Source organism: Drosophila sechellia, chromosome 2R, assembly GCF_004382195.2.
Source record: "Drosophila sechellia strain sech25 chromosome 2R, ASM438219v1, whole genome shotgun sequence".
In the NCBI taxonomy this organism is placed as follows: Eukaryota; Metazoa; Arthropoda; class Insecta; order Diptera; family Drosophilidae; genus Drosophila; species Drosophila sechellia.
Window position 1 is genome coordinate 15601168 of NC_045950.1, and position 19865 is coordinate 15621032.

Genomic DNA, 19865 nt, shown 5'->3' on the forward strand with positions numbered 1-19865 from the left:
GTGTAATCTACAATAAATTAAAGTGCGCAAATTATTATAGATGATTGCTTCTTGTTAGCAAATTTATCCAGAAACAGTTGCAGAGAATTGCAATTTAAATTATCAATAAAGTTCCCCTTATTGGCAATTAGTTGCCACGTGAATAAACCCCAAATGGAACGCAATTGACTTTAGCAAAATTGTCATAATTAAATACACTTTGAAAATGGCATTTGTAAGTGCCAACCCACTCGACACAATCTGATATTAAGTTATACATTTGCCATCCAGCGATGCCCCACGGGCGCTGCTCACTTTTTTTCGTATGTATGTTTGCCAGTATCTCATTTCAGCTTTTTTAGTTACACTTTCACGAGTGTTGTATGCTGTGTGGTTGAGCTCGGGATGGTTGGGAATGGGTATATTGTGTTTAAAAGTGGGTATGGGTATGGGGACGTGTTTTTGCCATTTCTAAGCGGAAGCGAAATGTGCGAGAGTAGTTGAAAGCCCTCGAGTTGTTTCGTTGCCGTTGCTCATGTCAAGTGCCAGCTGCTGCCAGCCCCCCGAAACTTCAACCCCCAACCCCAATTCCAAGCGCCCACCTTCAACCTTCAGCCTCTGGCAGCGGACCACGCCCACTACGACAGCTGTGCCTGCACTTTCGACATTTAGCGCCGCCCACATGGTTGGTTACCTCCCGAGAGTCCAGGCTTGCCCATATTCATCCGGCACCCAACTCCCACCACCCACCACCCACCTGAAAACCCCAGTGAGCAGGTGCATTTGACTGGCACCACAGCATGTGTACCTAGTGTTGGCGCCAGCAACCAACTGTTAAGCGAAATTACCGCAATCTCCGCACGTCGAACACTTTTTAATGCTGAAAAATGTATTTTCTAATTTTCCCTCCTTGCCCTTGTTGTCCTTGTTCGTGTTTTTCCTCTGGCCGAACGGACGGACGGACAGACAAACGGACGGACAGTCCATCGGTTGGTTGATCAAGTTTATTTGGCTTTGCCAGTTTTTGGCAAGGGAAAATGGCAGGTGCAAGGAACGAGCCTCAAACTGGCCGGCCAATGTTAATGAAAAGTAATTATTTTTGCTCGAAAACTTTAAACTGATATTGCGAGAAGCGTAGACTTTGTTAAGTATATACTCAGTTGGCGTCTTAAAATTGTATCTGTGGCGAAATTTTAATATAACTTGGCCAAGATGACGGTAAGCTAAGAGCTTTCAAAGAAGACAATTTCCGCAATCTTTGCTGCAATGAAAAGTGGGGTGGAAAATGGAAAATGGGGTAAAGATGATTTGCAGACATTGTTAAAATTTGTAAACCGTGGAAAAAATGGATAAAGAGTTTGAGCCAAAAAAAATGTGTGCTACTTTATATAGAACGTAATTCAACAACAGATGGTTATATAAAAAATTAGATAACTTTATTTTATTATGAAACAGGGCTAAATGGAAAACCGTTTTTTATAAGCTCTCCTTTTTAAATAACCATTCCTTGGGAATGTCTTGAGTTTAAACAAATACACTTTTCCAAACCGTTTACATTGTAACTTGCTTTCTACTCTCTGTGGCGTTTTAATTAAGATGGAACAAGTCTATTAACAAAATTAAAAGTAAAAACGTTTAAAGAATTGCAACACTCCGACGAAGTTTACCCACTTAGCCAACTGCCTGGCATTTTGGCAGCTGCCAGAGATTTCCCTCTATCTGTATAATTTAGCCATTTTATGCAGAGGCGGCAAAGTAGGAGTAGAAAAAATAGAAGCGAACGCGAAAAACAAGGAAAAATCACTTTGTTTTCATGCCGTTTTCCCCAGCTTCTGGCCTTTTGCCTCATTATCTCACTTGGCCGAGAATCGTTGGCCAAATGAGTCGAGCTGAGCGAACTTCCCGGCTGCTCCGCGCATTCAAGTGCAACTTTCGGTGTGCAATAATAATGTTTGCAATTAAACTAATGAAGACATTTGCCTCCGCAGCCACCAACCATTCTAGTCAAGTCAATTATAAGTTGCTCTGCTGCCGGAAAGGCAATCTCTTTCATATTGACCACCCAACGGGGCCACCACGTTGCAATCTGGCCATGTTAAGTGCCACGATTTGACAGTGAACAATATTAATTGTCTGCATTTTATTTGGTTTTTGCTTGTTTGGCTTGGACCTGTCCCTTCACATGACAGTTCGGATTGCACAACAATATTAATATTTAAACTGAAAAGAGAAACCTGAAGTTCCGCAACCAATATCCAAATCGTTTTTGGAAAAGTAGTTCTTTTTTTTCCAAATATTAAAGGAACTAACAAGGTTGTTATTTTTAGATGATTAGCATCATCTGTTTCCTGCGCTTAAAAACTCACGACATTTCCACATTTTCACCGCGTATATTTGGTTATAGATAACATGTTCAGTACTTTATGCACTCCCCTCGCTAGAACGTGTATCTGTGGAATGGAAAACCACTGCCATAACAGCGCTGTTTGAAAACGGGCGGAATAAAACCGAAGCGACCTCGTGCACCATGAGGATATTAGGATGTCACCAGCAAAAACCCAGCTCAGCGGAACCTCATAACCATTTCGCAGAGCAAAGGAAAGTTTTTACCGCACTGATGTTGCAGTTGCAACTTGCAATCACCCGGATTTTGAACTTCAGATTATCCGACGCGCAGCAATCTCCTGGGGCAGCAGTCAGCGGGAGATATTTGCGAAATTGGTTTAAAAATTGCAAAATCCAAAGTGGTGTTTTTTTTAATTTAATATTTTATTTTTATTTACTTTTGTCGCGTTTGAATTTGGTTTTTCGGTTGCTGTTACAATATTTGTCTGCATAGATTTTCATAATATTTCATTTCTCTGTTAGTTATTGTTGTTGGGGTACCGGCAGTACCTTGTTCAGATTCCTTGAATCCCCAATTAGCCTATATGCATTTGGAATTACATTTAGAAATGTATTTAAACGGGTCTGCTTGACTTGCATTTGTCTTTTAAAGTTTTCTCTTTGGTTTACGGATGGGGTTCTCCATTGTTTTAATGCTTAGTTTATTAAAAGTTAAATAAAAGTTCTCCTTTAAGCGAATGTTGTATAACTAAATTATTTCTTTACAATTAAAATCATGCGCCAACAGTTCAAAAATGCGTTAGCCTTTTAGTATTTCGGTTACCATAACTTTCTTGTATTATTCGTTAAGCATTTTATGTTAATTACAATCTTTAGCTAATTTGACACATAAAGCGGAAAACTTAACAACATTTTGTTGGTTGAATTGCAATTTCTCGTGTTAGTTTGCACTGTTCTTCAATAGACACTTACATCTAGCTTTAATAATTAGTATTTATTTTTAACATTTACTCCATCCTTACTGTTTCTGTTATCCTGTAACGTTTACTGTTACTGTTACTGTTATTTACCATTTAAATTTTGCTACTAATAAAATATACTTTATACGCTATTCAATTTACTCGATTTATGCTTGTATACACTCTAATTGTAAGTACGATTCTGATGAGCGACCCCGCAAAGTCGGCCGAAAGTTGGCCACAAAGATAGATTATGGTTTATCTTTCGCCCAATGCTCCCTTTAAAATATTCTCGTGTTAGTTAGGATTTGCCTTCTATCTGTACTTTTATGTTTAGTTTTTGGTTTTTCGGTTTAGTTTTTTAGTTGTTTTTAACATGGTGGTATTCTGCAGTCAGCGTTTAGAAGAGCTTCTCTTATAGTGATGGCATCGTTGGTGAGACACATGATATATCTAAATATCTATACATCTGCTTGGAAAGGGGCTTGTATAGTTCTGGTAGAGTAGCTGGTGGGTAGTTTTGGTAACTCAAAGTGGTGCCGGCAGGAATGAGTTGAAAAGCTTGCTAATAGAAATCATATCAAGGGTTCGGGCAGAGTTTTCCGGTGAGAACGATTGTGTTTCGACCCCCCTGGAAGTGGATCCGCTGCAACGGCTGCTTTTAGGGTTCATTTTAGTTTTGGCTTTATACTCGACCAGGTTGCACCACAATTTACAATTTGCCTACTATTTATTAATTTATTAATTGTTGCACTTTGTCATCGTAGCTATGCATTGTTCTTTGGTTTACGTAGTACCTCGTACGTAGTAGCAACATTGAAAAAGTTGTCCAAAAGGATTAGCGTATTAGTATTATGTTGTATATATCTACACGTATGTATATAGGTTCAATAGATATTCATGCGCTGGTATATAAGTATGTATAATATCTGTGTATATGCTGTATATAACTATCTTGAATAATACATTCATATGCGGCATTTACGGCCCGATCTTGTATACCCTATCGTAGATTCGTAATACGTTACATACAGTCACATACATATAGTTCGGTTTTGGTTTAGTTGTCGTAATTATGTATATGCACTATGTATAGATATAGACACAATTTGTTCACAATTCTCACTAAGTTTATTTAGAAATAGAGGCGGTGGCTTTTACTTGGACTCCATTTATACATTTAGTCAGTTAAACGAATAGTAAATAAACATTTCAATATCAATTTCAAGTTCAATATCAATTGCAATTTAAAATGCAGAAACAGCAAGATAGAGTAAGGCTCTGGCGGCATGAGTCGAGTCAAAATCGTTGACAGCGGCAGCCCACATAAGTATGCTACGCTAAGTTACCTACGAGTAAACTACACATTTCGCGTGCTACAAATACGCTAACGAAATTCCAAAACCATCAACAAAAGCCGTGGAATTTAACACAGTACATATGTATACAATTCATTTCATTTCATTTCATTTTGTTAAATTTGATTTTTTTTCTGTTTGCTCTCGTTTTTCCCGACTGTTTGTTAGTATAGCAAAATCACATTTGATCTCTTTTTGTTTTGTGAGAAAAAATCTAAATCACGTTTTTCCAATTGCTTCGTTCAACTTTTATACAATGCTGCGCTTCTCTGGCGTAATCAAGTTCAGATATGTGTGTTTTGCCAGCCAGTGTGTTTTTTTGGTGGATTTTTGGGATGTGGCGATTAGCCCTTTAAAGTGCATTTATTACATATGTATGTATTCTCTCGTATGTCCTGCCTAATTTGCTGAATTCACAAAGTAATTGGCTTTTGGCTGGCCAAAGTGACTCGAATTGCACGTGGATAATGTTTTTAGCCTAGCTTAGATGTTAATAATACATTAATATGGAGTAATTATGCCTAATTTCCATGTATATTACACAACTACAGTTAAGTTTTACTTTGAAATTGACATTAGGATCATTCTTCCTGGCGCTCGCATAACAAGATGCATTTGGCCGAACTTCGACTCGCTTAATTAATGTATTTAAATTAGGCCATTCCAAATACACTGGAATTGTAAATAAAAGTTCGTGTGGTGCAGTTATGTCTACTCGTAATTCTATCTATAATTAGGTATAAGCAGCTATAGATCTGCATTAGTTATTGTGCACATTTCTAAATAATTGAAAGACAATTGACACTAAGCTTTTATTCTTTCGGCTTTCAAGCACTGCGTTTCCAATCACTGAATTGGTGTTATTTATTGTTATCGTTAAGGTTTATGTTTCTATTTGAAATTTTGTTGTTTAGCTTATGCCTACAATACACTTATTTAGTTGTACACATATGAAAATAGAGAATGATAAATCGGTAAATCACTTTGCGAAGCAAATTGAGCAACTTATTGAGAATGATATTTCGACTTTCCATTTGATTTATGGACCCATTCGTTATTCATTTCATACGAGTATTCCTATAAATAATGTGAATTTTATATCTTAGATTTTATACAATTCGTGTGCATTTACCGCTATTATCTTACTGCAACGTATCTATAAAAATACAAAACAAACTTTACAAAGCAAGCGAATTTGTGCATATGTACACATTCTATGTGGTAAATGCATGCGCTTTAGTTTCAATAACTTTACAAACGAGATTCAACAGTTTAATTTACAATTATGTGCTTCGGTATTTACAATTCGATTTCGCGTAATTTGGACAATATAGACTAATTTTCAGTTATCTTTTTTATTTTATTTTAGCAAGAACATATATCAAGGCTATATGTTAAATTTGGTTATGTGTCATGTGGTTGCGAAATAAAATCGAAACTCAAGTTAATCAAAAAGTATGGCAACTAAAGTTTGGTCCCTTTTCATTTACCTTTCAAAATGTAAGACTCAGTGAAGAGTGAATTTGAATGCTGAAGATGTTTTGTGGTAGATAAGCTCTTTAGGTTTATTCCGGAGAAATGTGTCCTTTAATGAAACGAAGCGATGGCAAATGGTAATCGATGGAGCCGCAGTAAACGCAACTTGGAAACCCGGTGAAAAATCGAATACAAAGTGTAGGCCACAAACAAATTGATTTAACTCAGCCAGCTTCCACGAACTGCCAACTTTGTACGCAATTTCTGGAGCAATTTATTTATTTTAACTATTTTATTTTCCTTTCGGTTTGGTAGACAAACAATTTGGCGTTTGTCATGGCTGCTGAGTTCCAGCAACTGCCATCAATCAATGGCCACAGCACAGCGGACATGCGACATGCAATTTAACGCCAACTGCAAGGCAACAAAAAATAGTGGCACAAAAAACATGACTGAAATAATATTAATCCCGGTAGATAAATAAAGAAACAGCTGCATTTGTACTTGGTCCATTGTTGCGGTCTCAGCTCCTCCACTCAAAGGGAGCAAATAGGGCATAGATAAATACACGCTTCTGCTATTAAGAGGCTGCAAAAACAGGCCGGGCAAAAAGGACAATTGGTCCAAGTCCTGGCTTACAACCTTATCCCCAGTCAAAGCCAAAGGCATCGGCCAGGGAAAAAGGCAATGCATTTTAAATGGAATATTTGTGTAAGTCGTTTGGTTTTCCTGGCCCGACTTTCTTCTTCCCGGGCTGGGAAATGAAATAATAGACAAAGGATTAGAGCGGACCTTTGGTGAATCCTGCCGCTGCTTTACATAATGTGTTCGGCTTAAGTAAATAATTTATTGAGTCGCAAACACAAACAGAATCGAAGAGCTCAGGCATTTAGTTTCATATTGAAGGGGGTCAATTGGGGCCAGCCAAGATATGTGGCTCCATCCAAGTCGTTTGATAAATGATTCTCCTGCCCCGCCACCCCCCAACCCGATTGACCCTTTCTGGCTAGCAATTTTGTTCATCTTGCAGCAGGGGTCGCATTTTAAAAGTTCGTCCCTAGATTACACTGGCTACCAGCCGGCGGTCAGTTCTTTTAATTAAACATTGTTAAATGCAATTTCACAAAATCGGTCATGCGGAAAATGATTGGAAAAGCGGGCCCACGGCTGCCAGTTAACCAGTTTTAAAAATGAAGACAAGCCAAGTTTTTAAACGTCTTAAAAGTTCCAGCAACTGGGTTAAAACGAATTCGCTTTAGAAGTGAATTTAAAGGAGGGTTAAAAAACCTATTTTACTGTTTAAATATTTCGTGGAATCTCGCATTTATCTGCACGATATCAGCCTTTGTTTATTTTGTTTATGCGAGGCATTGAATTAATTTACCATGGGCTGCAGTTAATTAGGTTATTTCGCAGATTATTCTATTTTACAGTGCAGTGGGCGATAATTGCTTTTCTGCGATTTTCATGCCACATTTTAAATCAGACCAGGCCACAAAGAGTTCCACTGAAATGTGTCAAATGAGATTTAGCTTGAAATACTGAAAAAAAAATGTAAACCGATAATTTATACCCAAATATTAAAAAGCATAAAGCATTAATCAAAAAATATTATAATAAATTACTCAACACTTTTGCTTAACAAACATTTACTCATTATTTGAACTGTATTTAAACAAAATAATTGGCTTTCATTTAACCTCGACCTTTAATGTGTGTGAATTACTTAGTGAGTTGGACTAGTTAGTTAGATTACTTACCACATGCAGCAAGCATCTGAAAAGTGGCTAACTAAGTGTGTATCCAACAAATTAGCAAAACTATCTTATGGAACGAAATTAATTTAAATGGAAGATCTTAAATGCTTCGCGATTCAATGTCGTATCTTAATTGTTATTGTTGTAGCTGTTGTTGTTCTTGTTGTTGTACTTGTAATGGAGGTGGTTATTGTTATTTTTAGTAGTTGTTGTTTGTTCTTGTTGATTGGATTGGTTTTTTGGTTTGTTGGTTTTTTGTTGGGCTTGGTGACTGAGGTGGTGCTTGTTGTTGTTGTAGTTTCCACTAACTGTACTAGCTGTACTTGTTGTAATGTTGTTGTTGCTAACTGCAAATATGACAAAAGTATAGGTGAGTAAGGTGAGTTGAAATCGATGCACAGGAAAAAATAAGATGATGAGATCAATTTGAATAGCTTCTTCATGCCACGAAACTTACTAAAGTTCGAAAATCTATTCGAAAAGCAGCTGAAGTTTTGTCAGCAATTATTGATCCTAACAAACATCTTATTTCTTTCCGTGTAGAAGTTGTACTACTGCGGGACTAATTGTTCTTAAATAAAACAAAGTTTTCATTCGAGTTTCTTTTGTGTATAAGTTTAAGTTTTTCATTTATTTGTTTTTCGTTTTCGTTTTTGGGTTTCTGTTTTAAGATCAAAGAATTTGTATTTTATGTACTGTTTGTTTTTGTTGTGGATTTGTTGAAGTGGCTGTTAATGTTTAAAAATTTTTGGTTTTCCTTATTTTCCGCTGTGTTTGCTTGCCGCAACGTTTGGCTTAAAAATAAATAAGTTTCAATGATGGTTTTACAATTTTTCTTTGTTCTTAAGTTTTTGCATTTGCACTACAGCGATTTCATAATTTGCTTATTCTCGGTTTTCTGATGCTAACAACATTTAATAAATAGTAGTTTTGAATAGTTTCTAATAATTTGTTCATTGTGTCCATTACTTGTGTGTGTGTGTGTCTGTGTGTTTGTGTGATTTGGTTCGACTGTTTTTCCTGTTTACGCAAATTTGCTGTGCAGTACATGATATTTTTTACGTTTTTTTGCGGTTTGTTAATGCGTTTGCCTCGCCTGATAAGATTGATGTGTGTATATATATAGATATAAACGTATATATATGTCTGGTTATGGCTGATTATGTCTGTGTGCCTGTGTGTAAATGCGACGCAGAATTATTTTAAAAATTAGTTCGTACATAGTCAAAAATCGGTTATCAAAAGGACTTTGCTGTGATTATGTTGCATTCCATAGGCTTATACATATGTAAGTATTATGTATGCGTTTATGTACGAGTGTTAATGTATGTCATACGTGTACTTAGTATATAATTATGTATGTGTGAATGCGTGTTATGTATGCAAGAGTGGTGTGTGTCCTCAGTTTTCACATTACTAGCTTATTACACCTATTAGCATATTACGAATGGCTAACGACTCTTCAACTAAACACTTAGAAATTTCGATTTAAATTTGTCCCTATTTGGTATTCGATTTTCGATATCCCTACCGTCCTGCCATCCACATCCACATATGTATGTATGCTACACCTCGCAGCGTTCAATACAGTCGCGTCCTTGGTGAGTAAAATAATTGTTAACCCGCTGCCCGAACGCAATGAGAAATTCGAAGCTAGAGGCGGATAGGGCGAAATTGGCTTGTCCATGCGTTAACTGTTAAATTTAGTTAATGAGATTGTATTTATTCGGTGGATTAGTTTAACAAGTGTATGTGTGTGGTGTCAAATTCAGAACCCATTTCCGCCACACAGCAAACCCTAAATTAAAGACTGAACTAACTAAACTAAACTAAACTAAACCGATCAACGAAAATTTAACTAAATTGCATATTAACATAGCTATTATTATTAGATGAGGGTATGGGTGGTTGGTGGCCTGTGTCTGTGTATGTGTTTTAATCGAACACAAATCAAATTATATTGCACAATTGCCCTGCGGTTTGAGTATGAGAGCGTTTCCTGTAGTGTCTCTGTCCTCGATTGTACGTGTGTTTGTTTGTGTGTATGTGATGGCTTACAACCGTTTGGTTATTGTTATAAATGGAATCGTCATGGCTGCCACATCGGAGTGCTGATAAACTGCTGCTCCTGCGGAGCATATACCGCATTCAAGAGGCCTAAGCACCAGCACACATACACCAACTAATTGCAGCCTGAAAGTATGCAATTACTGAGGGCAGGGCAACCCGCTCGCATCTGTGAGCTTTAAATTGCTAATAAATTATTTAGGTCCCAGCCGGACGGCGGTGCTCCCAGGAATAGGTTCTTGATCGGACCTCTGGGTATGTGTGTGTGTATGGGTTTACTCATGCTGCATGACGGGTAACTAAATAATATCAGCTAAATACCAGGCCTAACACACTAATACTCGTCTCGTTCGTGGGGAAAATGATTTCGAATCGAATTTCGTTTCTTGCAATTTCGTTTACGTTGCGTTGTGGCATGTTGTTTTGGTTTTTTTTTACATACTTGCACACTAGGACATTAAGGTATGTGTGTTTGGTTGTGTGGTGTGTTCAATAAGGAATCGTCAATATATATTTATATAGGTTTCTAATACATAATAGACATCTATTGGAAATTCAAACGTGCTAGCATTTGCTTATGTTAAAATTACTCATATTATTTGATTTGTATTAGTTTTTTTTTTCAAAATTATCACCAGTAATTACGCATACGACTACACTATGCAGTTGTCCGTTTGCCCCTAAAAACATTCCTTCGTCCTTTGTCTGTCTATGTCTGTGTCTGTGTCTCCTGGTTGTTTGTCTGTGTCTGTTGTGTAGTGGGTGTAATTTGTGGTGTAATTATGTAAGTATTCGCTTCTCATACATGTAATTGCATTACTAATAACGCCAAAGTAACTTCTTTGTTAATATTTGCGCTTCTTGCTTAAGATTTGCATGGTTTAAGATTTTCTTGCTTTTAAAATTGACTCGCGCTACCTCCTCACTTATTTAAAACTATATTTGAATGTATATATGTGGATGTAGTGTCGTATTACTATGTATGTTATGATCTCTGAAATATATATATATTTATATATAAATATTTATGTATATAAGTATTTGTATGTGTGTATGTAAGTATAAACTATAAGCCTATAAGAATATAGTTTTAGTTATTCATCTTTTATTCATTTCTTTTCATAGGTTTCTTTATCCTTTAGTTATTTCTTCCTTTGTTCTCATTATGCACATGCATTCTAGATTATTATGAATTCGTTTCGGTGTACAAAGTTCTTGTTTTGTTTAGTGTTTCTCATTTGCCTCTCGGGGTATCCAACTAAAAAACAGAAAACGATAGTAGCAAACAAAAGCTCTCACAGGATCGTAGATGTTTAGCAATCTGAATGCGGCTCGTAACTGGTAAGCGTGTTCAAGCGGCACGGAATTAAAATAGGTCGAAAAGCGCAAACCGAAGACGGAAACTCGCTGGTGTCGCTAAAAATCCTTGCTTCAAAAAGTTTGCAATATAAGGCTAAAGCTCAGTGAAAGACACTTCAGAAACTGGAGAGCATTGCTCCGCTGTTTCTCCCACTTTAAAGTAGTAATGTACCCAGTTTTCAACTCGTGTGTGGTGTCAGTGTTGCTGTTTCATAATTGGACGGTTTCACAAATTTTAATAATTTCATTTTGTTTAGATTTGATTCTTGGTGGTTGTCAATTCAGTATTGAATAAACTGGTCCATTTGTGTAGTTGGTGTCATTAGGCGAATTAACTAACGAACTAAACTCAATTCATTGAAAATACACTCAAAATATATGGACTTGCCAATGGGAAAATGGCACTCCGAACGAACCAATGTTTGTTTGGGTGGACAAGTTCAAGAAAATTGTGAGTTGTTACTTTAAAAACAGCACCTACCTTTTACCCCATGAGCATTATTCTTTTCTGGAGTTGAAAACTACGAGGCAATTGCAAACGTAATTTAAATGAACTCATAATAAAGAAATCGCTACACAAAATGACATGCAATTAGCAAAAGCCAGCGGTTTGGGAAGGCCTTCATAACAAGTTCTTGTCGTTGACAACCTTTAAATGATCTTGTTTCAATTCAACAAAATTTTGTAACGAAATTTGACTAATTTTCTTTTATTTAATTTCGAATGCGTTTAAATTATATTTAAATAATTGCTACTAGGAGATTAGTTTCTTGCTAAATTTAGTTTTGGGAACGTAAGCGCAAAAACATAAAAAAATTGTCCTAGTTTTCAAATTTTTTAAAATTGTGTTCTCAAATAATACTTTAAAGTAATTACTTCTTATAAATTATACCTTACATATATATTTTTCGATTTTTCATCTTTGTTTGCTCTATATGCTTACATACAATTCTTATTGGCGTTTTCGTAGAGGGTTGTAAGGATTATGTCTGTTCGCAGTTTTGCTGCTTATTGAAAAGTGCTCCGGGTTTTAATATTTCTTTTTTACATTTACATAAGTAATGCCTAAATTGTATAATTTCAAAACTTAGGGCCTTAAATTTGAATGCTTCAAAATTTTGATATGTTCAAAATTCAGGATAACACTAGAGATTATTTGGCATATAATTTAGTTTAGGTTTATTTCTCCATAGTCGCTGTTCTCATTGCCCGAAAATAAGAAGTGAAAAGGATGTGCGTTGAAGGATGCTATGTAACTATACTTTGCTTTAAATGCTTTGCGAGTTTTCTATAGTTTAAAAGCAAATTATTTGTCATGTTTCAATTCCTATTAGAACATACAAAAAGCTGATGGTGATAAAATAAAAATACACTGCCAGATTCTTTTACATATATATATATTTATATCAAAATATGAGCGCGCATGTTACAAACTCTGGGCTTAAAAAATACGCTTTTAAAAAATAACAACAAAATTTAAATATTAAATAAAACAAATCATATAAATACACGCATAAATATATTTATGATTTTATATATTTAACTGACATTGCTGTGCCTCCTTTTAGGCAAGTACCAAACGATTTCACCAGCTAAATATATATATATATTTATTTGTTTCTATTTTTACTCATACAAAATTAAACATAAGAAAAATAAACACAAAATAAATTGTGTTCAATGTAAAATAAAACTATTAACAATATAAAATTCAGATTACAATTTGTATTTTCGTAAATTAAATAGCTACCGAGTTTGTTATTTATGTTATATTATATATTACTGTATTATAGTAGTTTGTTTATTGATCTGATTATGATCTAATTAGGAGCTTTAAGATCGTTGTTGCTTTACGTTCTTAAAAATTATTATTTATCATTAAATTTGTAACGAGATTATTTTCATCTTTATAATTACGTCTCGTTTGTCATTAAATCATGTTAATTATACAAATTAAGTACAATAATACTTAACTTTTAGAAAAATATTTTACAATTAAGGATTACAAAACAATTTACATAATAACTAAGACACTTGAAATAATTACACAAACTAGTGAGCGAAATGAGAAAATTGCAATAAATTAAATAGAACAAGCGAAGATTCGATTAAAGCCCAAATTGCACATAGTATTACCGATAGTTAAATGAATGAAATGATCTACGCGAAGTCCCAACAATCTCGTCGAGCTATAAACTTCGCAAAGTGTGAAGAAAATTCGTTTAGCGGCCCTAGCATTATGTATTGTGTATTCGTTGATTTGCATTAAAAACAAATGTAGTGTAGAACAACGCCTTCTGACGGGCAGTTTCGAGCTCGGATCTCTTTGGGTCTCGAGCTGCCGACAGATTGAGCTTAAAAATAAAACACGATACAACTCAAGTGAACTCATAGATTATGGTGTTACATTATTATCTTGCATCTTTCATCCCGATTTATGTTTATATTATAGGTAATCTAACATACGCCTTTGATATGGTGTTGTTGCTGTTGCTTTATTGCTGATATCTTTAATTCTTTTGTTTTCGTCTACTTTTATTCGCATTTGCAATACGCCCTCACCCATCTTTAGTAGTAGCTTTGCTTTGCTAACTTCACTTGGAGTTTTGAAATGTTTGGCTCTGTCTTCCAATTTTAAAACGCCTCAAAAATATGTTGTTTGTTGTATGTTTTCTGTCTGCATGTCTGAACGATGCTATTTCTTAACTAAGCTAGATGCTCTTTTCGATTTGCACTTAACTAAATTATATTGTAGGTTTTCATCTTTTATCTTAGCTTGTTATTTTTTTAATATTTTGTTTTGTTTTAGTTATTTTCCTTTTTACATTTAGTGTAAATTAAAATTAATTTTAATATAAATACAAATACATCTCATACATATAAATTTATGCCTTTTTCAACTTTGTAAATTAAGCACAAAAATTATGTTTACCATCTTGTCTTTTTCTTGTTTTGTTAATAATAAAAACATTGGCTTGTGCAAGTTTTTAATTCATTCCTCTGCTCGTTTTAAATTCGTTAAAATAAAAAACTGTTAAATCAACTGCCATAAACGTGCTGCAGTGCTCGATTTTGCATAACTAAAACTAATAAATTTTATTTAAAATTGCTAAATTTTTGGTTTTAATTTACACAAATATTCCTTTTTCAATAAATATTTTTGTTAAGACTTTTTCTCACGCCCGAATACTTGTCGAAATATTGTCCAAAGAAATGTTTCCTTTTGTTGCACTAATAATATATTCGTATCGACATGAAAATCATATTACATTATCTATACAGAAGTCTGCCGTGGGTTTGGGGTGTGGGAAGTTGGGTCAAGGGTCCAAGGGTCAAAGTGCATTTTAGTGGAAAGAGCGGGTGGGTGAAGGAAGGGGGAATTTGGAGTTATTTTCACATGCTTTTGAGTTTTGAATTACAATTATTTATTTTTGGTTTAGTTTGTCGTTTTTTATCAATTAAACAATACATAGTTTACAATTGGTTGGAGTGTTTCCATTTTTTGTTTTGCTGTTGTGTGAGAAAGTCCTAATGCTTCATTGTAACAATAATAACAATTAGTTTTTTGTATTATTTTGTTTGTTTTCTTGTTGCAACGCAAACGCATGTAATGTAATGTAATGTGCATCAAGTGTGTTTTAATTTGGTGTGGCTTTTAAACGAGGCCATATCGTACATAGGCTGTCATACTAATTAGCTGAATTGATATATGGTGGAATTCAGTAAATCTATGCAAATGGCTCGTATAAAAATTACATGCGTTTGCGCCTAATTGTAATTCCTTTTTCTTGAATGTTTTTCATTTATCATTTCATGTTTGTTGGTTTCTTTAGTTGATTTAGCAATCAGTTTGTTTGAAATTCCCGCATTTCATGTCGAATGTGTAAGCCATCAAGTTGGTGGATCGATCTGTAGTTGAAGTTTCAGCTATTGGTGCAGTTTGTGGCGCATTTGTTGCTGATTTTCCTGTTGCTGTTGTCTTTTGCATGTTGTTTGCGACCAATATCCACAGTGTTGTTCTGTATTGTGTTCTAGTTAAGCCGGTTGTTGTTTGCTTGCTTACACAATCGTAATCAAATCTCAATTGTAGATGTCCACCTTGGAATCCACCTCGTTCTCCTTCTCGATCATGCCCTCGCTGGCCGCATTGTTCCAGGCGCCGTTCATGCTCTTGGATGAGGAAAAGCACAGCTTCATGATGAATGGGAACTTGGTGCCTGTGTGGGGAGAAGGGGGAGAGAGCACGCATAAAAGATGTATAAGGTGGTGTGGTTCCTTGGCGAAAACAATGGTTATGCGCTGGCACATTTATTCATTAAGTTATGGTGTAGTATAGTGTATAAGTGTTGTATATTCTTGAATTTAGTTTTATTGATTTTGCAAGCGCAATCTTCGATTGTGCGAAGGTATTGTGGAGGGGGGTTGAGCGATGGGTTGTAAATGAATAGGGCCTTTTGCCAATTAGGGACCGCTGGCTGAATGGATCCTGGGTCCTGTTGCTGCCTATTCTATGCCTAGCCTAGTCCTAGCAATCAAAATCCCTTAAATGCGAAAACAGCATTGTGGCACTCGGTATGTGTGCGTGTATATGTTCGATAGAGGGTGAAAAGAGCCATATATTTGCTTTTAGCATAATTCTACCGGCTGAAAGTACGCAATGTGGCCTCTGTGTTTGCAATCGGCATGCACTTGCATTTGCATTTCCATTGCCATTTCCATTTGCGTTGCGAAAGGGGCATGGGGCATGATGGTCTAGGTCTATGCATTCGTGCGATTGTGTTTGCGTTCCTTACACTTTTAATTACTATTTACCATGCACTCGAGCAACCCTCGCGCAGCAGCATCACAAATGCGCCAACGACAAATAATCAAATCGAGGATATCGACAATTTATGCATGAGCATTGAACAGTCCTGTTTGCCACTTTCCTAATCGATTTCACCAGCCTTTGTGTGTGTGTAAGCTGTTTTTTCTGCCTGAGCAAGTGCAATGCTAAATATTCGGGATGTCAAATGAATATTGCCCATGTAAACATGCTCATAAAACGCTAGAGTTTGCGGAATAGTAATTTGTTTTTGGGCGACCTGCTGTTGGTGAAATATTTATGCAAAAACTTTATATCGGTCGTCAACCCATTTGTAACCGAGCCGCGAGTCCTGAGACTAATTGTTAGAGAAATCCTGCCAGCGGGTTGGGTGGCTGGTTGCTGCGACCCATTTATGAATAACTGCAAACTGAAATTGTTTATCTTAATTACCAAATTAAAATTTTCATCGCAGGCAGCGACGTTACTAAAAAGTTTGTTGCCCAAAAAACAACGCAAAGAAACACGAAAGGTTAAAGTTTGCATTGGTGGATGGTGAATGGTGTTGGTTTTCCCGTTCTGGGTGCTGGGTGTTGCTTTCCGGTGGCATTGGGGGTGTGATATTGACGTGCGGCTGCTGCACAACAGCACAACTCGAAAGGCCATGCAAAATAGCTGCCGAAACTTTTGACTGCAAGTTTTTGGGTGGGCGAAAATGTTATATCGCCTACTTATTGGGGCGTGAGATGCCAAGGTTTTTAATGAGAATGAGAGAGAGAGAGAGTGAGAATTTTGTGTAACTTTTTTTTTTTTGGTTTTCGGAAGGGTGGCCACATAGATTTGACTTTCTTTTTAATAACACTTAAACACAACACTATCTCACCTTTACCCTCAATAGGCAGATGGTTGCACTTCATGATAGCCAGTACTGCCTGCGAGATATTGGAAAATTCGATCAGTCCGGACGATGAGCGCTCGGTCTTCAAGGGGAACAGGCGCACCGATGTGGCGGGCACATCCTTGATGTTGAAGATTCCAATCAGTTGGTCCTCGGTCAAGCCGGGCGGTGTGTTGAAAAAGTGCAAAATCTAAACGAGAATTATAGTCAATTATGATCATATAAGGCGATGACTCGGCCAAATCCTACCTTGCTCGGTGGTTGAATGCGATTCTTGCTGGCCTGGGCCGGCGATAGGAAACGATTGTTCTTGGAGCCGGTGTACTCCTTGAAGCTGGGCGAATGATCGGGCAGCAAGAACGGGTTGATCACCTCGGATAGGAAGTTCTGCTTGGAGAAAGCGATCTGTATCTTGCCACCAGTGCCCACGGGAATGTTGTTCAAGTGCTGCACGCAACGCTCAACGGCCACAGCGTCGCCCATTTGCACCATGGCGGTGCCCTCTTTGGTCTTCAAGAACTTGATCTGCAAGGAAGGGATGGAGGTGGAAAAATCGTAGTTAAATCTCATATCATATTTTCGCCATAATTGTTGCAACCCACAAGTGACGCTGGTCACCTGCCACGTTCACCTCAGCACAATTTAATTACGTGCCCCAGCTGGCCGGCACTATGAAGTTTATACCCGATTCCCACACTATGTGTATATCGCCCTGCCCAAGGGTGACTCGGGCTGATTGAATTCTCTTGTCGCTGTCATCTCTCGCACTTAACCCAATATTTCAATGGAGTGCGGGGGGAGGGAAGCGGAGTTCTACATTTTCATTCAATTCAATTTAAAATTTCCTTCAAACGCAATTATATAACAGAATGGCGTCCTTAATTCTCCATTCATTGTGTGTAAGCACATGTGTGTGTGTGTCATATGAGTGTATACGCCCATCGCAGCCACACCCACAATGGTTTTAGCCGTGCCCTGCCTCATATTGGGTCATCAAAGTCAGTCGTGTACGTGCCCAATAGCCAAAAATAGCTGTAAAATATTATCATTGCCTGTGATTTTCACTTGACAAATATTCGAAATATCGTTTGACACTTTCTTGTATAGGAAATTGAGAATGCTGAATACGCAGAACTTGCAGCTGAGTTTAATTGGATTGGAAGCTTTCTAAGAAATATAAGATGCTTAGATACCAAGGAGAAGACTTGTATAACCATTGGCTTTCGCTCGTAATCCTTCACACCTCGCTGCCAGCGTTGCGTTATAAAAGTAATTGACCATAATAATTTAGCCAGAGAGTAATTACAAAAGAGCCGGGAGAAAGTGAAAATCAATGGAAATGCTGGCGGCTCGGCTTGGATAATTCGCCCGTTCATTCACTCGCTTCGTTGGTTGGTTGACTGACTGCATTGGCAAATCAATTTTCTGGCCGCCGGCAGGCATTGAACTCAGTGTGGAGCTGCCTTTTGGCCAAAAGCTGAAACGAGTTTTCGCAATTGACTCGGCTGTTGGTCAGCAAAATGGGGAGAAGTGGACATAGAGCACCTGTCCAAATTGGACGACGGCCGCTGCAATTTTGTTTTTCAAATGCCTCAATTTGGCGTATTGATGTCGGGGTTTTCAGTTTTTTTGTTGCTATCTTTTTGCACGCACTGAGAATTGAGTTTGGCATTTAGTAAATTTTTCGCCAATTTGATATATTTTCCACTCGGTTTGGGGTCAACCGAATTTAATTATGACTGCAGGCAGGCACTTGGTCAAGTTAATTGCCAGTTTGAGCCCCACTGCGCAGGCAGTAAACAATTGTAAAAACGTCAAGATAGGCTCCTCGGGGCGATAAATTCAATACGCTTTGCTGCACAAATTATGAGCTCGTTTAATAAATTATTCAATTATTAAATATCACCCATGTCCTTGGCATACCCAATTACAATAAAATGAACTGCAAACATTTCAAAGCAAACAAAGGCAACTGCGGACGGGGAATGGCGGTCCGTATGTAAATGGGGCAAACAATTTGCTTATAATTAAACCAAACCCCCTGACACATCCGCATGCAACTATTCCAACTAAAGTGGGCCGCAATCAAAATGAATACGCCTGAATGGAGTACAAATGGTAAGAGGGAAAAGCTGGCTGGTTGGCTGGCTGGAAAAACCAAATAAAAACTAAATGAGGCTTATCGAATTCGAATACAAATACGAATACAGAAGTGAAACTGAAACCGAAACCCAAAAGCGAGACACGAAACGGAATCATAAAAATAAAGAAATGTATAAAAATAAATATAGACCATAAATCAGTCAAGCAGAAAGCCCTGCTGAATCCCCCAGAAACAAAAGGATAATGAAATTACGAACATGCAAACATAAGGCCACCATACATACACTGCAAATTTTATCCTAGTATTTTTCTAGTACTGAGTGGGTTTCCCAATTCCTTGCTATTTTTTTCAGTGTGTATAAGCGCTAGCCAGCAGGATTCTTTTGGCCAAATCAAAGAGCGCTTCATGGCTGGATGGTCACTGCTGGATGGTCAACAGCCGCAGCCGCAGCAGCGGCAAACATTCGGTGCGTGTCTAATGAGCTGTGCTGTGCTACGCTGCTCAGTCACCCCCTAGACTTTTCCCCACAGCCCCGCCCCGACCACTTTGCACCCCCTTTTTCACGAGCCCTAATGCGACGCCACTGCGTTAATTAAACTGCGACCCTCTTTCGCCCGAGATCGCTTTGTTGTGCAATGTGGCATGGTGTCTGCTCTGCCATTTGATTTAATTGCTCACGCGCAACTTAAAAGCAACAGCATTGGCTGACTGACTGACCTATGCTGCCCCCCACCGTCCACCAGTCGAACTGGGTGCCC

The 19865-nt window shown here is 37.3% G+C and overlaps 1 protein-coding gene across 17 annotated transcripts in view; it reads right to left on the reverse strand.

Annotated features, from left to right (window-relative positions):
• Positions 1–11030: 11030 nt before the first annotated feature.
• Positions 11031–19865, reverse strand: part of LOC6609964 (heterogeneous nuclear ribonucleoprotein L) — a 97796-nt gene continuing 88961 nt past the window's right edge. For 15 of the 17 annotated variants that reach the window (XM_032716563.1, XM_032716549.1, XM_032716548.1 and 12 more), the window contains 3 exons: positions 17253–17528; positions 16989–17193; positions 11031–15518 (listed from right to left, as the gene is read on the reverse strand). In XM_032716563.1, the coding sequence (XP_032572454.1) occupies positions 15382–15518; positions 16989–17193; positions 17253–17528 (618 nt within the window). In that variant the 3' untranslated portion in view covers positions 11031–15381. The remainder of the gene's footprint in view (positions 15519–16988; positions 17194–17252; positions 17529–19865) is intronic. The other 2 variants (XM_032716551.1, XM_032716557.1) reach the window with 1 other exon arrangement.